The sequence below is a fragment of the Pyrenophora tritici-repentis genome, chromosome 1 (assembly GCF_003171515.1).
Source record: "Pyrenophora tritici-repentis strain M4 chromosome 1, whole genome shotgun sequence".
NCBI lineage: Eukaryota > Fungi > Ascomycota > Dothideomycetes > Pleosporales > Pleosporaceae > Pyrenophora > Pyrenophora tritici-repentis.
The window spans coordinates 7,414,698-7,433,951 of NC_089390.1; the positions used below are offsets into that span (position 1 = coordinate 7,414,698).

The 19,254-nt window shown below is 50.6% G+C and overlaps 6 protein-coding genes across 6 annotated transcripts; 4 read left to right on the forward strand and 2 right to left on the reverse strand.

Moving 5' to 3' along the window:
* Positions 1–748: 748 nt before the first annotated feature.
* Positions 749–2,779, forward strand: PtrM4_028730 (Gnd, 6-phosphogluconate dehydrogenase; the record flags this gene model as incomplete). Its single annotated transcript, XM_066103825.1, has 11 exons — positions 749–790; positions 901–929; positions 983–1,001; positions 1,054–1,073; positions 1,122–1,153; positions 1,202–1,530; positions 1,578–1,712; positions 1,762–2,190; positions 2,239–2,429; positions 2,478–2,712; positions 2,765–2,779. 11 exons carry the CDS (start codon positions 749–751, stop codon positions 2,777–2,779), a joined length of 1,476 nt encoding a protein of 491 aa, XP_065966027.1.
* Positions 2,780–3,477: 698 nt separating this feature from the next.
* PtrM4_028740 (AD domain containing protein) lies at positions 3,478–4,334 on the forward strand (the record flags this gene model as incomplete). The annotated part of the gene is made up of 3 exons (XM_001932574.2): positions 3,478–3,599; positions 3,673–4,050; positions 4,109–4,334. 3 exons carry the CDS (start codon positions 3,478–3,480, stop codon positions 4,332–4,334), a joined length of 726 nt encoding a protein of 241 aa, XP_001932609.1.
* Positions 4,335–5,645: 1,311 nt separating this feature from the next.
* PtrM4_028750 (Con-6 domain containing protein) lies at positions 5,646–6,018 on the reverse strand (the record flags this gene model as incomplete). The annotated part of the gene is made up of 2 exons (XM_001932575.2): positions 5,646–5,740; positions 5,886–6,018. The coding sequence occupies 2 exons, from the start codon at positions 6,016–6,018 to the stop codon at positions 5,646–5,648; spliced, it is 228 nt and encodes a 75-aa protein (XP_001932610.1).
* A 783-nt stretch (positions 6,019–6,801) lies between these two features.
* PtrM4_028760 (UDP-glucose:glycoprotein glucosyltransferase precursor) lies at positions 6,802–11,526 on the reverse strand (the record flags this gene model as incomplete). The annotated part of the gene is made up of 5 exons (XM_001932576.1): positions 6,802–9,741; positions 9,792–10,052; positions 10,104–10,932; positions 10,982–11,335; positions 11,384–11,526. 5 exons carry the CDS (start codon positions 11,524–11,526, stop codon positions 6,802–6,804), a joined length of 4,527 nt encoding a protein of 1,508 aa, XP_001932611.1.
* Positions 11,527–12,766: 1,240 nt separating this feature from the next.
* On the forward strand, positions 12,767–14,041 carry PtrM4_028770 (DUF3431 domain containing protein; the record flags this gene model as incomplete). The annotated part of the gene is made up of 2 exons (XM_001932577.2): positions 12,767–13,141; positions 13,193–14,041. The coding sequence occupies 2 exons, from the start codon at positions 12,767–12,769 to the stop codon at positions 14,039–14,041; spliced, it is 1,224 nt and encodes a 407-aa protein (XP_001932612.1).
* A 982-nt stretch (positions 14,042–15,023) lies between these two features.
* On the forward strand, positions 15,024–18,785 carry PtrM4_028780 (Dcm, Site-specific DNA methylase; the record flags this gene model as incomplete). Its single annotated transcript, XM_066103826.1, has 3 exons — positions 15,024–15,230; positions 15,280–17,299; positions 17,350–18,785. The coding sequence occupies 3 exons, from the start codon at positions 15,024–15,026 to the stop codon at positions 18,783–18,785; spliced, it is 3,663 nt and encodes a 1,220-aa protein (XP_065966028.1).
* Between the last annotated feature and the right edge of the window lie 469 nt (positions 18,786–19,254).

The window sequence follows — 19,254 nt, forward strand, 5'->3', positions numbered from 1 at the left end:
TTTCTGCTTCGCTCTAGCATGCAAGCAAGCAACCATGGAAGCATTCATCCACTCGCTAGCGTGTCGGATGATCCCTGCACGTCCACTTGCCCCTCCTTCCGTAATGCTGTGTTATGTAAGGCTGAGCATGGAGGGGCTACGAGTGCGAGCGTCGCAGACAGCCGCATCTCGCTGCGAACTCGTTGGTCCCGGTCTGTACCATGAATTTCATTAGTCTGGCGCAGACGCAGACGCAGACGCAGATGAAAACGAACTCGTCCACCCACCATGGCCATGCACACGGCCTGCAATGTCGCGTTTCCCAGTCGCAGCTAGATGCGCAAACCCACTCGCGTCTAGGCTGCCCCATGTGCAAGCAGCTTTCTAATCATGAGACGTCAAACTTTCCGAGCACAGCAAACCGTCTCGACAACGGCATCGGCACAATGGCGTACATGTACCGTCTTCGCCTTTACCGCCGCGGCCGAAGCTATTCTCCGTTACTTGCGCGAATGTGATGCTGGCATCTAGTGGGACGTGCAGCCATTGATGCAATAGTAGTGTGCCCCGCTTGTTTCCAAAGTCTTTCCGGCCACTACATTATCTCAGAAGACCCCCACTAACCTTCTTCTTCCTTCCTCTTGACTTGACCATCACCAGCTTCCACAGCCCCCAATTGTCTTCTTGTGTTGCACGACCGGTCGCTGCAACTTTCCCGCCATCCCAACACATCTACCCGTACATCCACTTCCACTCGACAACAGCAATCATGACTGAGCCCGTTGGAGATTTCGGCCTCATCGGCTTGGCCGTCAGTACTTCCCCATCTCATCGCGATTATCCCCAACATTCGCCCACTCCTTCGAAACTCTCCATCGACTGGACGGTCAAGCAATTGAGCCATGCTAACACACTACTCAGGTCATGGGCCAAAACTTGATCCTCAACGCGTAAGTCATGCTCCACTGTCTACCATCAATACACCAGTACTAACACTACGTAGTGCTGATCATGGTTTCACGGTATGGAGCCTCCTCCATGTCTGTCCTAGCCAAAATACTGACTTAAACTCAGGTCGTTGCCTTCAACCGAACGTAAGCGCTTCGATGGACTACACAAGGCATACACTGACAGGCAGGTAGCGTTGCCAAGGTTGACCGATTCTTAAACGACGGTAAGCACCATGTTGGATGCTGCTACAGACAGCGCTGACGATCAACAGAGGCCAAGGGCAAGTCCATTGTTGGCGCCCACTCCATGGAGGAGTTCGTCAGCAAGCTCAAGAAGCCCCGCCGCATGATGCTTCTCGTCATGGCCGGCAAGCCCGTTGACGACTTCATCGAGCTCATCCTCCAGGCTGGTGCTGAGGAGGGTGACATCATCATCGACGGCGGTAACTCCCACTACCCCGACACGAACCGCCGCACAAACTACCTCAAGTCAAAGGGCATCCGATTCGTCGGATCTGGTGTCTCTGGAGGAGAGGAGGGTGCCCGTTACGGCCCTAGCATCATGCCCGGTGGTAACGAGGAGGCGTGGCCATACATCAAGGTAGGAATCCGCAAACAGCGCAGAATGCACGTCTAACATTGCTGTAGGACGTTCTCCAGTCGATTTCTGCAAAGTCTGACGGTGAGGCCTGCTGCCAATGGGTTGGTGACGAGGGTGCCGGTCACTACGTCAAGATGGTCCACAACGGTATTGAGTACGGTGACATGCAATTGATCTGCGAAGTGAGATGACACAATGCCGTGGAAAGAGAAGTAAACTGACGAAAAACAGGCCTACGACATCATGAAACGCGGTCTTGGCATGAAGAACAAGGAGATTGGCGATGTTTTCACACAATGGAACAAGGGCGTTCTCGACTCTTTCCTGATCGAAATCACCCGAGACATCATGTACAAGAACGACGACGACGGTGTTGCCATCGTTGAGAAGATTCTTGACTCTGCCGGCCAGAAGGGTACCGGAAAGTGGACCGCCATCAACGCACTCGACCTCGGTATGCCCGTTACTCTGATCGGAGAGGCCGTCTTCGCTCGTTGCCTAAGTTCGCTCAAGCAGGAGCGTGGCCGTGCTGCTGGTCTTTTGGACGGACCCACTCCCAGCTTCTCCGGCGACCGCCAGGCTTTCATCGACAACCTCGAGCAGGCCCTTTACGCATCCAAGATCATCTCATACGCCCAGGGCTTCATGCTGATCCAGAACGTAAGTTGAACCGGCAGCAATCTTGAACTCGTGCTAATTTCGACACAGGCTGCCAAGGAGTACAAGTGGAAGCTTAACAAGCCAGAGATTGCCCTCATGTGGCGTGGTGGCTGCATTATCCGCTCCGTTTTCTTAAAGGAGATCACCAGCGCGTACCGCAAGAACCCTGAGCTCGAGAACTTGCTTTTCGACGAATTTTTCAGCAAGGCTATCCACAAGGCTCAGTCCGGATGGAGAGAGTGAGTATTTGTCCATGGCAAGGACGTACAACGCTAATTGTCTGCCAGTGTCGTTTCCAAGGGTGCTCTCTGGGGTATTCCCACTCCCGCTTTCAGCACTGCTTTGAGCTTCTACGACGGTTACCGCGCCAAGGACCTCCCCGCCAACCTGTTGCAAGCGCAGCGTGACTACTTTGGTGCGCACACTTTCAGGATCAAGCCCGAGTACGCCAACGCTACATACAAGGAGGGCCAGGACATTCACGTCAACTGGACCGGAAGGGGTGGAAACATCTCTGCTTCAGTAAGTAACCATCCCGGACCATAGTTGTGCGTAAGCAGCTAACATTGGACAGACCTACAACGCTTAAAAGCTGGATATCAATCGCTGTTAGAAGGGAGCTCACCGCTAACCCGGGTTTGCGGATGAAAAACAAAGAATCTGAGGATTGAAATACCTCTAATCTAGAATGAACAACTATTCGCATGTCTCGTGTCTGCTCGTGCCAACGTGAATGTAGAAGGAATGGCGTGAGCGCTTGGGTTATGGTGATGGACGTGTGCTGCTCGAAGCGCTAACTAGCTCAACGTAGCGTCGTGTGGAGACCCTCGCCCGACAGAAGCCACCCCACTCTGAAGTCAATGTCGCTACGATTCCCGTGCATCCATTGTTAACAGCTAATAAACAAACAACCAGAAAGGTTAGAGAGCTCTTCACGGGTAACAATCGCTTTCATTGGTGCCCCTGCAAGCCCCTGCACGAAACCTTGGCGGACCAACTACGGAAAGTTGCAGCGCATCAACACAACACCACTACATCCGCCCCGAGCTCTACAGCTCCGTCACGCCCGCGCTTCCCCATCCCTTGGTCGCGCGTGCGTTGTCGATTATTTAATTTCTTTCATTCCTTTGAATTGTATATTCACAACTTGTATGACTCACTGGCGTTGAGTCTTTCATCCGGGCAAGGTTTTGGTGCTAACAAGATCGAGTGCAGCGGAGCAACAATTCAGACTCCGCCTGTAATACACGAGAGCTTGGGGAAAAAGAATTAGGATTTTCGACTACCATGGCGGACAAGCGCAACAGCATTGCGGGCAAGGTCGCGACTCCCAACCTAAAACCCAGCGCCGCGTCAAGCAAAGAGACCATAGATGCAGACTCCATTCTGTACAAGGCTGTTGGATCCCGGTATGCTCTATTCGCTCATATGGTTTCCTTCAAGGTCTCCGGTGGCTCTCTGGAACTAGCTGACGCTCAACAGTATCAAGATTACATGCGCCCCTGGCAAGAACGTTCTCGAGGGCACTTTGTTCACCGCATGCAACATCACCCATGCCATAGCCATCAATACTGCATCTGCGCCACCAAATCCTTCGGCTTCAGTCTTCACCCAACCCGGGGACTACCACATCATCCCATTTGCACACATAGAATCGTTTGAGGTTATTGGCACAGGGGAACGGGCGCCCGAGTCTACAGGAGCCTATGATGGAGCGCTTCCCAGCATCTCCAAGGTGGACATGGCTGCGATCCTGGCACGGGAGGAACAGACTATCCGCGAGATGAAGAAGAAGGATGCGCAAAAGGGCAAGGGTGTCAGTCAGGAAGCGCAAGAGCTGTTTGATGCCATATCAAGGACGTGAGTCATGCAATTACAGTCTGCATACCGAAATAGAACACTGATACATCTACAACAGCCTACCAACCCGTTGGGCAGACACCCAAATCGTGGTCAGTGATTCCGTCCTGATCCAGGCACCATACACACTCGACAGCATCAAAGCGCCTGCCGACAAGGCACAGGCTGAGAAGCACGTCCGCAAGATTGTCGAACACTACTACCAGCGTAAGAAGGGCGGTTCCTCTGGAGGGGCCGCTCGCGCTCAGGTTGCAATCCCCAATGCGCCGCGAAAGGGAGGTTAGATACCAAGCAGTCCAGGGTCTTGTGTGAGGAGTAAGTCGGTCGTAAGGTTTGAAGATTCCGAGGACCTTGAGACAGATGATGTACCTGTGTTGAGCAGGACGCAATCGCTCGACTCTCGCTCTTATGGGCATCATTGAGAGATGGCAGCCCCGCAATCCTCCAGTCAAGGCGAAAAGCTTTGCGATGGTCGTTCCTCGGAATGATTCTTACATCGCATGCGAAAGACTGGGCCCTCTAGTTATTGTAGTATTTGAAGTCTGAAATCAACAACACATTCAAACATTGACTTGTACTGCAGTGATTATGATTCCCTGTGGTCTTGGTCATCTTCACACTTTGAGAATCTCTCTGCCTCCCCAAACCTATCCCACACTCATCATCTCCCTTTTACACCCTCCACCAACAAACACACCGCTTCCCAGATTAATACAACATTTGTTCCTCTCTCTATCACCGGCACAGTCATGGTGATTTCCTTTCCCCTCTACCCAAAGTCCATGTTTCTGCAATCACTGAAGGACAGTATGGTGACAGAAATCACATAGTTGACTCTTACAATTACGATTTCCTCTACATACGACCATAGGACACCGAAAACAGCGCTTCCCGTTCGCTCAGCGGTACTTAAACGGTGTACCGGCGGATTAGTAGTCAGGTGGGTGACCACTGGCGAATCCCCGCTGTTGTATGTTTTTTGTATTTTTTTGCAGGATGGCTGGGAGGTGAAGGGGGAGGGAGTAGAGTGTTGGGTAGACGTGGGTGGAGTTAGAATGGTGGTACCCTTTGTGGACAGAGTATTGGGGATGTAGTAGTGTATGTTTGTAGGACTTGTGATTATAACAAATGCTATTTTGCTACTAATCATCACGAATCTGAAGGAGCGGAGTCAATAAGATACACAGTTTATGTGATTTTGTGGCTTTCAGGTTTGTTTTTGGATGTTATGGCTGGTACTAGTCTAGGCTTAGTATGATAGGAGAAGAGCTTTAAAGATAGTGAAGTAGCTCGTAGAAAGAGACTACAATCATATCATTCGTGGAGAGCACCACACCATTACCTTCGCAATCCAAAAAAATCTTCCACCAACACTAGAAAAGTTTCGTGTTGTAGCACAGGTGAAGTACAGATCTTCGGGAATGACGTCACCCTACCCACCTTCTCCCCTCCCCCCTACAATCAACCACAAGATCACACAGACTGATACAGCACAAGAAACTTCAATTTTTAAAGAAGTTTCATATTCTCATATCAATGGTATCATATGCAGTCCAGCCTCGTTTTTCTTATTTCCATGCTTTGAATTGACGACTTTACTCGCCCTTGCCTTGCTTTCCATAAAACGCATCCTCTCCACCCAACGCTTCGAGTGCCTCTGCGCTCTTCTTCTTAGACTCTTCGCTCGTGTCTGGTAGCTTTGTCAGCACTTGCTTTCCATAGTACCTGCGATGATACGGAGAGGGTGGAAAGGGGATGGGGTAAAGGCACGCACACACACACACACACACACACACACACACAGGGGGTTAAGGTGAAGGGAGGGGGGAACATACTAGGGTTACTCAGATTCGCCTTGTGGCCGCGTGCCTGATTGCTGATGTCTTCAACGGTGTTGTTGATGTTCTGGTCTGCCTCGCTGAGACCAGGGGCTGTGATGCCTTGGTGGGAGATTCCTTGTCCTGACATTTTTGGTATGTTCGTCTCGTCGTTTGTTTGGTTTGTAGATTGTAGATAGTACTGTTTAAAGTAGGAGGTAGAATGTGATGTATAGCTTTTGTGATGTTGAATACAAACAACAGCCCACGAAAGCTCCTCCCTTATATACATACCTAGGTAGCATCTCAACCCTCCCATTACGTCGTCAAACGTCTCCAGTGACGCCATACCTCACCCACCCTCACTTTCACACCCTAACCCACCATCTATGTCATCATACCCCCTTCCAGACACACCCAGATGCCCAGCATCGCAGATGACGCTAGTGGGGCCGAGTAACCGAACGCGTGCGGCAAGCATGCCGAGATATCCTTCTTTTCCCCCCATCCACCATGTCTCAACTGAAAACCTGTTATGCGCCTACTGTACATCTGGAACTGTGAAAAAACAAGTGTCTAGAGGGACGATGACAGCATTGGGTGGGTGTGGGTTGGTCGTTGCGCATGATTGATTGCATCGCCGCATCGTTTGTGGCGTTCGGGAGAGACGGCTCTGTCGGGCCTTTTGAGGTGGTGGTACTAAAAGGGCCCAGTTGGGCGGATCAGCGACGGGGAGGGGTTCTCAGACGTCGGAGTGTTGGTGCTTGGTTCCCAAGGGAAAGTTTTGCGATGTTAGATTGGGATACACGCAAAGATGGTATTGACAGAAGGCGTGAGTAAAGGCTGATTGTGAGGCACATCATCACTATTATCTTGGGAGCGTAACTATTTTTGCCTGGCCTATTTCATATACATCATACTCTACTAAACCTGGTTACAACTCATTGTGCTCTACCTTCTTCTCGGCATCCTTCTCCTTCTTCTCCCTAAGCTGCTCCTGCTCCTGTACATCTACCACCTCTGCAGCCTTCTTCTCTCCCTTGACGCGTCTCGCCAGCGCTGCAATCTCCTCATCGTACACGTTCCACTCTGGAACTTGTCTTCTCGCACGATCCAGCTTCGGTTCCTTGGTTTGAGGGTTGTTGCACAAGTCGATAGTCTTTGCTTTGGCCAGATCCTCGTCGCTGCACCAGGTCTCGCACCAGAGCCATTCCTGTGGTAGACTGTGGATTGGGAGATTGAATTGCATGTTGTTGGGCAGATCCTGGTCCAGGTTGGAAAGGGAGTTGGGATCAGCAGAGAGGGAGTGGTATTGCTGGCGTAGTCGATCTCCGGCTGCGAGCTGACGGAAACGAACAAGATCAACAACGTAGAGCGCGGAGATGTGGTATGGACGGCCACGTAAGAAGTTAGCCCAATAGCCAGTCTTCCAGAATCGGAAACCTTCCATCTCAGTGCGTGAGTCGCCCATGGGTGTAAAACCATATGGCGCGCCCTGCAAATCATGCTGCACGAGCTCGTACATGTCTGTCCTGACAATCTGATCCGCGTCGACGAAGATGACCTTTTTGAGATCCAAGGGGAACAACACGTCCAGGAAGAGGATCTTGTAACCCCAGATCTCACGCTGTTTTTCAGTCTGTCCCCGAAGCCAATGTGGCCACTTGTATGTGACCATTTCGTACTCGAATCCGTACTCAGCAGCGATATGTGGGAGGAAAGACTTGAAGCTCGGTGAAAGGAATTGCTCGATGAACCAGAACTTGACTGTGTGGTTGGTGTGCTTCATGACGGAGACCATCATGATGTTCAACATGCGCTCATACAAGTGACCAGAAGCGACGGAGAAGATGTTGATGTCGGCTTGGGTACCTTTCTTCACTGCTTTGCCCCCCGCTAACAAGTCTGCGCCTTTCTGGAAGACCTTCTCGGAGTTGATGTTTAATCCCATCTTGCCGAAAAAGCTGTTGACCTTCTGTGCGCCTTTGCCAATAAGTTCAGACGCAAGCGACTCCCCTGGATCAAGTACATCGGCCTTTTCCTGGCCAGGCTTACGAGATAACCGAGGGAAGATTGTAGCTCCTTGAAAGCTCATGAGAGCGATCTCAGTAGTCTCATCACCTGGCTGAGGTGCCCAGCCACTCGTACCAGCACTATCCAAGTTGAAGATGTCCTGCGAGGGACCGCTCTTCAGTTGAATGTTGTAGAAGCCGGGATTGGCCTTGAACTGGAAGTATCCCAAATTGGCCATGATGATCGTGTCTGCAAAGTGTGGATCTTTCTCGGTAGAGAGGACGACTTCAGCTCCACGAGGTGCTTGACCGCCAAGAGTTGTGTCGCGAGAGTGTCCTTCAATGAGGATACTCTCCAGTCCATAAATGGCATCGATGTTGGTTCCCGCCGGAATTGTGCTGAGTTTGATGTTATCCAGGTCGTGAATAGACTCTTGCGGTGCGACTAGCCACGACGGAGGGACATCCATACCGAGGTTCAACAAAGCTTCTTTCGGAATACCAGAGAAGTGCGCCGCCAAACTGCCGACAGACCCGTCAGAGTTGAAGTGGGGTCGGGCCTCGAGGACATAGCGGTAGAATCGCTTTACAGGGAGTTCCTGGAGCATTTGTCCAGGGTTCAAGAAGAGCTTTAGATGCACACCATCCATGTCGCTCAATGTCTTCAAAATCGGGACCCATTTCTGCGCCAGCTCGGTAGCCGGATCTACAGAAGCTACGATATGGAAGATAGCTTTATCTTGGTCTCCCTTGACGATAGCGGTGTGCTCTGCGGCCCAGCTGTTGTATGTGCTGATTCTCAGTGTCGATGCGGTTTCAAACATACCTTCTGGCACATCCGATACCGTTGAGAGTGCTACTAGCGACTGAACTTTGGCAATATCGAAAGGCGAGGCAATCTTGTCCAAGAGCTCAAGGCCCTGGAGTGCCTTATTCAGAGGCTCGATGCGTTTGTTTGTTTCATAAGTCACCAAGGTCTCCATATCGTCATTGGAAAACGCGTAGTCATCTGCAATAGGGCCAACATAACGTCCGTTGACTAGAAGACCGTGCTGTCCTGGTTTGAGACCAAAAGCATCGTAGATTGGCTCAGCCGTCTTCCAGAATGCTGTGGAGTCGGCGGGCACAGCTCTGGGATTGGCATCCCGGGCCAGGAGCTCCATCAAAGCTTCACTTGTAAGTTCCTGGCCTGACTTGGTGTAAGCCTCTAATAGGTCTTCTGACGTGTTGGACTGCTCCGCGCCAGTCTGGGGATTGTGTATCAAAACCGCCTCAACATTTGGGTTGGCTTCACGGAAGTTCGCCAATGATTTAAGAAGAGCGGATCCAGGCACCGAGTCGAAGTCTGCGACCAACGTAATGTGCACCCAGTCACTCTTGCTGGCAGAATCTGATGCACGGACTCGAGGCATCTTGTTAAAAGCCTCTCCATGGATTTCTTGGAAATCAGCCATGTTGAGGACTGTGATGTTCTTCTCGTTCTCTGGGATGATAACAGGGTTGCGCTTGTTGGCAGCCTGGAAGAGGAACAATTGCGGCACCCAGCTGTCATCGTTGAGGACCCCCTCAAAGACTCCCTTTTGCACCAGACGAAGGTCCATGCCAACTCTTTGACTAACGGCAGATAGCCACTCATCACCAAGTGGAATGGGAACACCGTTTACGAAGATTGGAGCTTTAGGGCCTTCTGCTGAGAGACGCTTCAAGTACTGTTTCGCACCGGCAACGCGCTGATCGAGGCTTTCTGACTTGATCACATCGTCAAAATCGAGAGGTTGCTGCTCGTCAAGGATCGGGGCACTTTTGACAATCGCGGCAAATATGGCTTTGTCTGGACGTGCCAGCTTCTTATCCTGTAAGGACTGCAACGCATGTCAGTGTAGGATTCGGACGCACAACAATGACTACTAACCTTTTCGAGATACACAGTTACGGCATCGACGCCATATGCCTCGAGTAAGTGGTAGATTATCTTGGCTTGCTCTAGCGCGCCTTTCCCAGTAGTTCGAGGTACAATACCCCAGCGCATCGGGATGCCGCGCTTAATGAGACTAAGGACGACATTCAGCAGATCACTCACTTCATCTGCAAAAGTTAGGTCGATGGAGAAGATGGCATTGTGTATGTCTCGACGACAAGACGGCAATTGGCCAGGGAAAGTTCTCTGGAGCAACTGGAGCAAGGGTCAGCACCACAGTCAACAGTTTTGTGAAGATTTACTCACGGCCCGGAGATCAGCAGGCCAGGTCTCGTATCTAGTGTCTTTTTCGATATCGTTCAACCAGAGAATGACATTGCCGCCTTCAGATGTGTCCCTAAAGTCATAGCGCTGTGGCTCATCTTCTGTTTGCGTCTCTGCGATGGCTGGGTGCGACAACAGGGAAATGACCTCAGATCCAGTAAGACCTTGTTTCTGGATACCAGTGACTAATTTTCGCTCACGTCGCAGATGCGCTAGCAAAGAGTACGGGTTGACTTCGCGAGCTGGGATCTGTACACCGTTGATCCATATGACGCTGAGGCCCGCAGAGAGAAGTTGCTCGCGATTCTTCAAGTGTTCCTCAATGAACTCTTCAGAGGCGTCTTGAGCAGCGATGATGGATGAATACTTGGGAAAGTCTTGTATCAACTTCATAAGAGTGTCCATGGGCTGTTCACTCTGGGCCACGAAACTAGCAGCTTTGAGGCCAAGATTCGATACCTCCTCTTTGGACAATGGCCTGAGGTCCGCAACCTCCTCATCGTCGTTCAACTCTGTACCCATCGGCTTCTGAGCAGCACTCTCCCCCTCCACGGCTTGTCGGTCGTCAATGACAATGTAGTCGGTCCGCTTCAGCTGTAGCTCGACGCCATAGCCATTCACGATCAACGGCGAAGTTGAGGCCTTGGCTGAAGGCTTGTGTCGGACGCGGTAGGATGTCTTCCCCTCCCTGGCTGTGCTGCTCAACGTCTTGTGCCATTTCTTGAACCCGGGTGAAGTGATATCGGCGTAGAGGATAGCAGGCAAAGCCGAGCTGTTACCAAGTATGCGGTCGAAGGGTAATTGGTATGTACTATTCACTCATCAGTGTCTTTCTGGTTAAACAGCTATGAGATACGCACCGTTCGCTATGAATGTTACCAAACGGCTCATCCAGCTGTACCGAGCAGTATTGCTTGCCATGAAACGATACCCATATACCGCATGCGTCGGTCTGTTCAGCGACAAGAGAAGGTTCGGCCGACGTCTTGTAGTACTGGTGGTGTGCTTCTATCCGCGGCGCAGCCGATCGGACTGATAGGGCAAATTGGAAGGAAGCTAGGGCTTCAGGTGCAGTAATGTGTCCATCAATTCGTAGTAGGTCTACAAAGGCCGTGTATAGCTCTTGATCGGTAGACTTGTCGTCAAAGTAGCCTTCAGCTACGCGGTCGAGGATTGGGTAGTAGGCGGTCGCGTTCTCTTCTGCAGCGGTTTCCCTAGTAATTGTTAGATGTAAGGAATGTCTTCAAATTGGAGAAGCTTACAGCAGCTCTACTAGGTATGGTGCGGGGCTAAAGGCTGCGCGTAAAGCGACGTTGATGCTTGGACTCGCATAAGCTCCAATGTGCCTGAAGGCGCTCAGCGCCAGGAGAAGCTTCGCACTCAGTAGTGAGGCTGAAGCCCTCATCTTGTTTGATGTGCGCGATATTCCTCGCAACTAGTGCGGCTTCGTCAAGCTTGCGGGGAAACGTTCGCGGTATAAGATTCAATACGGATTCCGAGAAGTTGCAACGTGTAGCATAACGGCCAGAGGCTATCTTTCAGGGGGGGGCAACAATGCCTGATGAGTACAAGTGATTCACCAGCAATCAACACATCAAACGTGTCTGGCGAAAATGAAGACCAGTCCTAGACGTGGACAGAAATACGAGGTTTGTCTTGTGAATGTTTCCCAAGTGTCCTGTTCCTGCAACTTTACGGCAGGCGATTCTTACAAAAAGCGCAGCCATGTTATCACTCCCTAAGCTCCGTTCCTTGACTTCCGACGGAACGTTCCGAGGGTTGATCTCAAGCTTCTCACCTTCTCGTAGCGGCTCGGATGTTAGCGAGTAGCCAGGGTACATATGCTGCTACCACACGTGGCTGTCTGTTTAAAGATATGAAGCTAACACGGATTCATCATGACGGGTGGATGAATGGCGAACAGTCTTGATATCTCGTGAAGCGCTGATACAAGGCGCTCAATGTCACGTGTCGTTGTCTTGTCTGCTCACATCACGCGTCAGACTTATGGTGTTGCTAACAAGACTGGACTCAGTATGTATTACAACATGGTGTTGACAGACGTGGTTGCTTTGTCCGTCGACGGAAACTATAGCCGACGTCGTCTTACTGCACATGCATTGTTTACCTCCAAACTCGTCCTGACTTCGGTCTCTCCAGCGCGGATGCAGCAACTGTCCCTGCGCATACGAGCCCTGTTGAGAGGCTTGCAGCGCTTGTGGCAGATTTGGTGCGCCTCTCGTATCTACCGTGTCTATTTTCGTACAGCTGTGCCACTGACATGCAAATGGATCAGGGGTTAAGAATATCGACATGGAACGAACAGGTGGTAGAGAAGGATGACACAGACGTTATGAATATGATGCTCAACGGTTCCCCTGCCAAGGTGTTACACTGCACTGGCTAAGACAGTGAATCTACTGTAGCTACGAGGCCGAGGAACAGGGATGTTGCCACTGACACGAAACAAGGTCTAATCTTTGTAGGGCTGCTCCACCAAAACTTGGGGCATGGCTGACGACGACCGTTCCGCCTTGTTTCCCGCGCAAATGATCATCCCACCCGCCCCGACTCTTCCTCCATAAACCCCAATGCGGTGAGTGTATTGACAACACGTCGCGTCACCGCAAACATCACCCGCCACCATGCTCAGTGGACCCCCACGGATAGTTCCCTTTCTCTTCGTCTTCTTTGCTCTCTGCCTCATCTGGTGGTATTCCCACAACACACCGGGCGCTGGCTCGTCCTTGGCACCATGGAAACCCGCGACTTCCCTCCAAGCCGACCGGCCATCGTTGCGCGGTGATCCACTCGACTTTGGCCTCCCCTTGCGCTTCTCGGATGGCGTGGGCAAGCCGCCAGGCAGCAACTACACGTACAAGATCATTATTCCCAAGACAAAGAAGGAGGATATTGGCTGGATGGCTGAGGAGATACCCGATGCGCCGCTAGTTGTGTACGAAGTGGACAACCCCAATGCGGTGCACAAGATACCCAAGAACAAGGGCCGTGAGGCCATGGTATGCAGACCTGTCTATCCAATCGAGCACATAGCCTAATAGAAGCGCCAGGTATACCTTTCCTACATAATTGACCACTACGACGACCTTCCCGATACATCCATCTTCATGCATGCCCACCGTCATGCATGGCACAACAACATGCTCCTTGGCCTGGACGCGGCGCAAATGATCAAGCGCCTCAACCACGAGCGAGTGGCACGCCTAGGTTACATGAACGTGCGCTGCCACCACGACCCCGGCTGCCCTGACTGGATTCACATGGACCGACCCGGCGGCGATTTCGACTTCTTCCGCAAGCCCGAAGAGATATACTGGCGCAGGGCCATCTGGGAGGAGATTCACCCAGGCGCGCCAATCCCACCATCCATATCAGGAATCTGCTGTGCGCAATTCGCAGTGTCCAAACAGCGCATACGCGAGGTGCCCATCGAGCGCTTCATCCACTACCGCAAGTGGCTGCTCACAACCGGCATGGATGACCAGTTCTCTGGCCGCATCTTCGAATACATCTGGCATTACATATTTACTGGCCACGAGGTGCACTGCCCAGCCCAGAACACCTGCTACTGCGACGGTTACGGCATCTGTTTCGGCGGACGCCAAAAGTTCGAAGACTATATGAAGAAGCAGGACGCACGTAACGAAAAATTCAATCAACTGGACAAGTTCAGCCACAGGGAAGAAGACGCCAAGAAGGATGGGAAAGATCCTGACTTCACACAAGAAGAGTTGAAGAAGATACTCGATCTGAGAGTCGAAATCAACTCCATGGATCGCGAACTAGACGCACTCAGGGAGGACGCAAAAAAGAGGGGCGAAGATCCAAAAGCGAGAAAGGAGGAAACCGAGTCGTATGATTCCTCCCATATCTGGGATTATGCCCCACATAACGACTAGGCTTGAGGGTAGATCAAGTGGACTGTGCAAAAGCAGTCGACTTTCTTTTTCGTTCAATGGAGCTACATGCGGGGCGGGTGGCGTTCATCTAGCGGTCTTCTATCATGGATGTACAACTCAGGGAGGGCGTCGGGCATGAGTATAGATAACTAGTTTGTTTTAATTGACGACTTGATGTGCATATATGCACTTGATTGTACAATCAGACCGTCGACATACTGGTGACTGCTTTGCAGACCTCAGTGGTAAAGCTGTCGACTACCCCGCAATGCTTACCGTGTTACTCACCGCTTCTGGAGCAAAGGTATTGAAGGGCTGTTTGTCATTCGCCAGTGCTGGAGAAACCATTTTGGTCTTCGCTCTTGCACACTAACTTCCATCTCATCTCACACAAGATGTTGCTTGTTCCCACCCACACACTGCAATACTGTTCTGTAGGCGCGCATCACACGCATTGTTCCGACCATCCTGTCTTCTACATATGCCGATCCATTGTTCCATACCGGTGGCTAGTGCGCCTGCCGCGGTCATCTCCCCTCCGCGCTTGCCCCATGGAATCCTGTATCGTGAAGCCTGGTGACCCACATTGTGCGCTCGAAATATGGTACCGACTCTGAGTCGGTTAGACCCTCACAGCAAGACATTGCACAATCCTCTTTCTAAATACTTGTCCTTTCTGCAGATTTGTTTGTAGACGTCTTTGTTTACGTGCGTTGAAGTTTGACAGGTCGCACTTTCTGGACGCCCGGGTTGTTTGATGGCGTATGCTGTTACAGAAGTCATTGCGAGAGCTGCGTTCACGGCTGCTGTTCATCGTCACTTTTTTCTGTTTTCACATTCACCGTCTCTCTCACTGTCGCTCTCACTGTCACGTTTCAGGTCTTACCGTGAGATTGGTAGTGCCTAATTTTTCCGTGGTAATACTAGTACTGCGACTTCCCTCTTTCTAGTTTCCTTTCTTTGCTCTCAGTCTGCGCACGCAATGGCTTTCAAGAGCAGGATATCAGCCATCACGGATCACACGGAGCCGTCACGGTCAGCGCTCTCATCACGCGCATCGAATACCACAAATGTTGCGAATATAAAGACCCCTGTTAGCCGGCTAAATAAGAGTGACTTTGCTCGTTCTCGGAGCTGGGCACCTCCAGTCTCTATCACGCCCGAGTCGAAAGCCTTGGAGAGTATCAAGGTAAAGAGTTCTACCCACGCTCAAAAGAATGGGACTTATAATTGATTAGGAGCGCCAGTGGAAGCGACAGCCAAAAGATCAATGTGGTCCCACCACCAAACCACTTCTCATTGTCGATGTTCATGATTTCGAGATCTATCATGCACCAACAACTGACAAAAGAGCATACGAACTTATCAGCCTACATTACCTCGAAGTCCCGGTTTCGAAGAAGCTGTGCTTCGACGGGTTCATTCGTGTGGGCACAGTCAATCACTACATCCAAGCAGTGGGAATTCAAGACTGCTCTATCGAGGGATACGGGGATGAAGAAAATCCCGGGATTATCGCCTACATACGATCATTCGCCTCAAGCAAGGATCAATCGCTCGAAATATGGTATCGGCTCAGGAATGCAACTCCTAACTACCAAAGATTCCATGAACCATTCCTCTGGGTGGCTCAACTCGGCAAGCACGTTCTGGATTACATCGAAGAGCAGCCAGTACACTCAGTCACTCTATTAAGCTTCCGTAAGGCATTTCATTCCTGGCTCACTGGCCGGTTTCCTAACAACAACGAGTTTAAACAATGGCACACAGCGTTTAGACAGCAGAAAGACTTCCGCATTGCACTTCACGCCTATATAGAGTATTTTTATCATCAGGCCTTCAATCTGTCAACGTCGAAACAACTTCTGAACCAACCATTATGGGCCGAATGCATGGCTAAAGGTTTGACATTCGTTAAGCCGCAGCAAGAGATCCTTGACTATACCTTGGCTACTCCCGACGTGTATGCCTGCTTCAAGCACATGTACTTCGGCGAACAGATTCGGGAGAGGTGCCCAGTACGAAGTGTACAGCTCGAGCAGGAGCGCAGAAAACGCAAGCTTGGAATTGCCCAAACCCCACATGCTTTAGGGTCACGTAACCACCTACACTCGTTGAACAGATGCCAGCCGTATGGAGCCTCATTAGTAAGAGTGGGTGACGTAGTGGTGTTCACACCAGAAAAAAACGATGGAATGATCTGGAAGAACACGTCCTGGGACTGGCTAGCGTACGTCCAGGATACACAACTCTTAGATGATGGTACGCAAAGACTCTACGTACTGTGGATCTATCAAAGCTGCGAAACAAATATCTACAAAGCGGAATATCCCTTCAAGAACGAAGTATTTCTTTCAGACAACTGCAACTGCACGGAAGGGGAGCTTTTGTCAACAGATATCAAGGGCAAGTACAATCTGGATTGGTGTCCGCCTTCAATCGAGAAAGACCGCTTGTTCATTCGGCAAACCTACATCACCCAAGATAGCGCTTTTGTCAGCCTGCGAGACGAGCACAAGACATGCGTTTGCCGAAAGAAGGATGTTTTCCTCCATTGCCCTGGCGATACGGTCTACATGGGAAGCACGTTGAATGAAGAAGAGCCGTTAGAACCAGTTCTCATCCATAACATCCACCAAGCCACTGGCTTAGTCACTGTACGAAGAATGTCTCGACTTAAGCGCGACTGTGCTGAGATAGCAACGAGAGCCCACCGCGTGGACATAGCCCCCAACGAGCTAGTTTTTACCGACCAGTATGAGACTTTGGCTATGTCTCGAATTCAACGGCGTTGTTCTGTAAAGATTTTGACAAAGTCGGACATTGAAAGCAACCAGGTGCCCTTCCCTTATAACCTTGGAGGTGCTGGTGATTTCTGGTTCATGGCCATGGGACTTGTAGAAGCAAACGGCAAGCAGCACCTCGTCTATCTACAGAACCTTCCTAAGTCATTCAAGCAAGGCCCTGATGTTCTCGAGAGGTCTGAAGGAACGCTTAGAGGTCTAAGCATTTTTAGTGGCGGGGGCTCACTCGACCGAGGACTCGAGGAAGGTGGTGCTGTCAAGATTCATACCGCAGTAGACTTCAGCGCTGAAGCTTGTCATACACAGCGGGCGAACGCACAAGACCCAGAAAACCTCCATATATACTGTGGTTCTGTTGATGATTACCTTGACACGGTACTTAGAGGCAAAGATCAAAAGTTCATTCCTCGAGTCGGTGAGGTTGACTTGATTGTTGCAGGTTCTCCGTGTCCAGGTAGATACTATAGATGCACATAATATCCACTTTCACTAATTATGCTACAGGATTCTCTACACTACAGCAGGACTGGCAAAGCTCACAGTCCTTGCGCAACGCCTCGCATATCAGTACATTCTGTTCCTTCATAGACGTCTACCGACCTCTATACGGTATCCTCGAAAACGTAGTCAATATGTCATCCACGCGAAAGGGCTATGAAGATCAGAACGTTTTGTCGCAAGTAGTTGCATCACTTGTTTCTATGGGCTATCAAGTCAACCAATTCATCATGGACGCTTGGTGCTATTCAAGCAAGCAGCAACGGTCCCGCATAATACTTACCATCGCTGCGCCTGGCTTGAACCCGATTTTACAACCGTGGCATACTCATCGAAGAGCGCACAAGGATACGAAGGGTAGGAGTCTTGGCATGTTGCCGAACGGTCAGCGTTTTGGGGAGCGGGAATATTACTCGACTCCTTTCGCTTATGTTTCTGCTGGGAATATCAGTTATGGCCTGCCAAATATTGGCAATAGTCTTGTACAGACGTGTATCCCCTTCCCAGACCACCGCCTCCCAGCCATTCCATCGCGTAAAGATCGAGCTTTATTAACATGTATCCCGAAGAACCCCCCAGGTTGTGGCTATAAAGAAGCCGAAAGGCTTGGTCTTATACCAGAAGCACTGAAAAAGTCTACTAGGAGTGATGGTAGACCGTACGCGAGGATTAAAGAGGCTGCTCTCGTACCAACCATCACTACCACATCCAACATGCGAGACAATTACAATGGTGCAAGTGTTCACTGGGACCAAGACAGGTCTATCAGCATCTTGGAGGCACGGCGTGCACAAGGCTATCCAGACGACGAGCCCATCATTGGCAAGCTCAAAGAACAATACAAGATCGTTGGCAATGGTGTGGACCGGAAGGTAGCTTTCGCAATGGGTCTTTCGCTATCTCAGGCCATCGAAAAAAATGCATCTGATTTCGCCGCCAATGGGATGACACCAAGTGCAAGTGAAATGTATTCTCTTGCCGATGATACAGAGGATGAGAAAAACGTTACCTCGGCGTTGTCACAGGAGCACCGGTATTCTGGCTCAGTCGCCAAAAGAGACAGCGAATACCTTGAATTAGATGTCGATAGGCCATCAGAAACATCTCCTCGAACGTCCACGCTATCACAGACAGATACTGTCCAAGAAGCACCAGGTCTTCGCAAACGTCTATCGCAGCATTTCACCAACAGCATCGGTAGACTCTCACTACAATCACCATCAAAGAACCAGACATTATCCATTCTTACCAAACGCAGAAGAGAGCCGGATACAGGTGATGAAGAAATAGTCACAGTAGAGACTTCTTCGCCCTCAGAGCGTCCAGGGAAACGAGCCAAGCCAAGCCGAAAATCGCAGTCTTCTGCCGTAACTGCAGGTGAAAGCCATCGGAAGGATTCTATGAGCAGTAGCGGAAGATCAGCCAGCTCATCAGCTCAGTGACGAACTCGGCATTCCAAACTGACAGTCGAATTTGTGCCGAAACAATGGAATAAGAGACCGGAGAAAGAGCACAACGACCGCACTTGGTGAGATGGTTGGTCAAAGATCGGACTGGGTTGAGGAAGCAGGGTGGTGTAAGGAGGTGACAAAAAAGAGATGAGATGCTCATATGGCGAATTGGACGACAACGTTCGTGGCATAGGAGGATCTGATATTTTGATCTCTGTGACGCTGAAATTTGCTTGACTGATCGGAAATACCACCATATAGTCACATGTGATAATGTAAATAATGGACGGAACAGATGAGCTTCCACTCCGTCCGACCATAGTGGCATATACTTGCAGATAGTTCCAATCCAGATCTAACAACATTTCATGCTCATTTCAACATCGAAATTGCTTTCTAGTGACTAATCTCGTCGTTGTCCACTCTACTTCCACACCACCCCCCACGTCTCCTCCCCCCT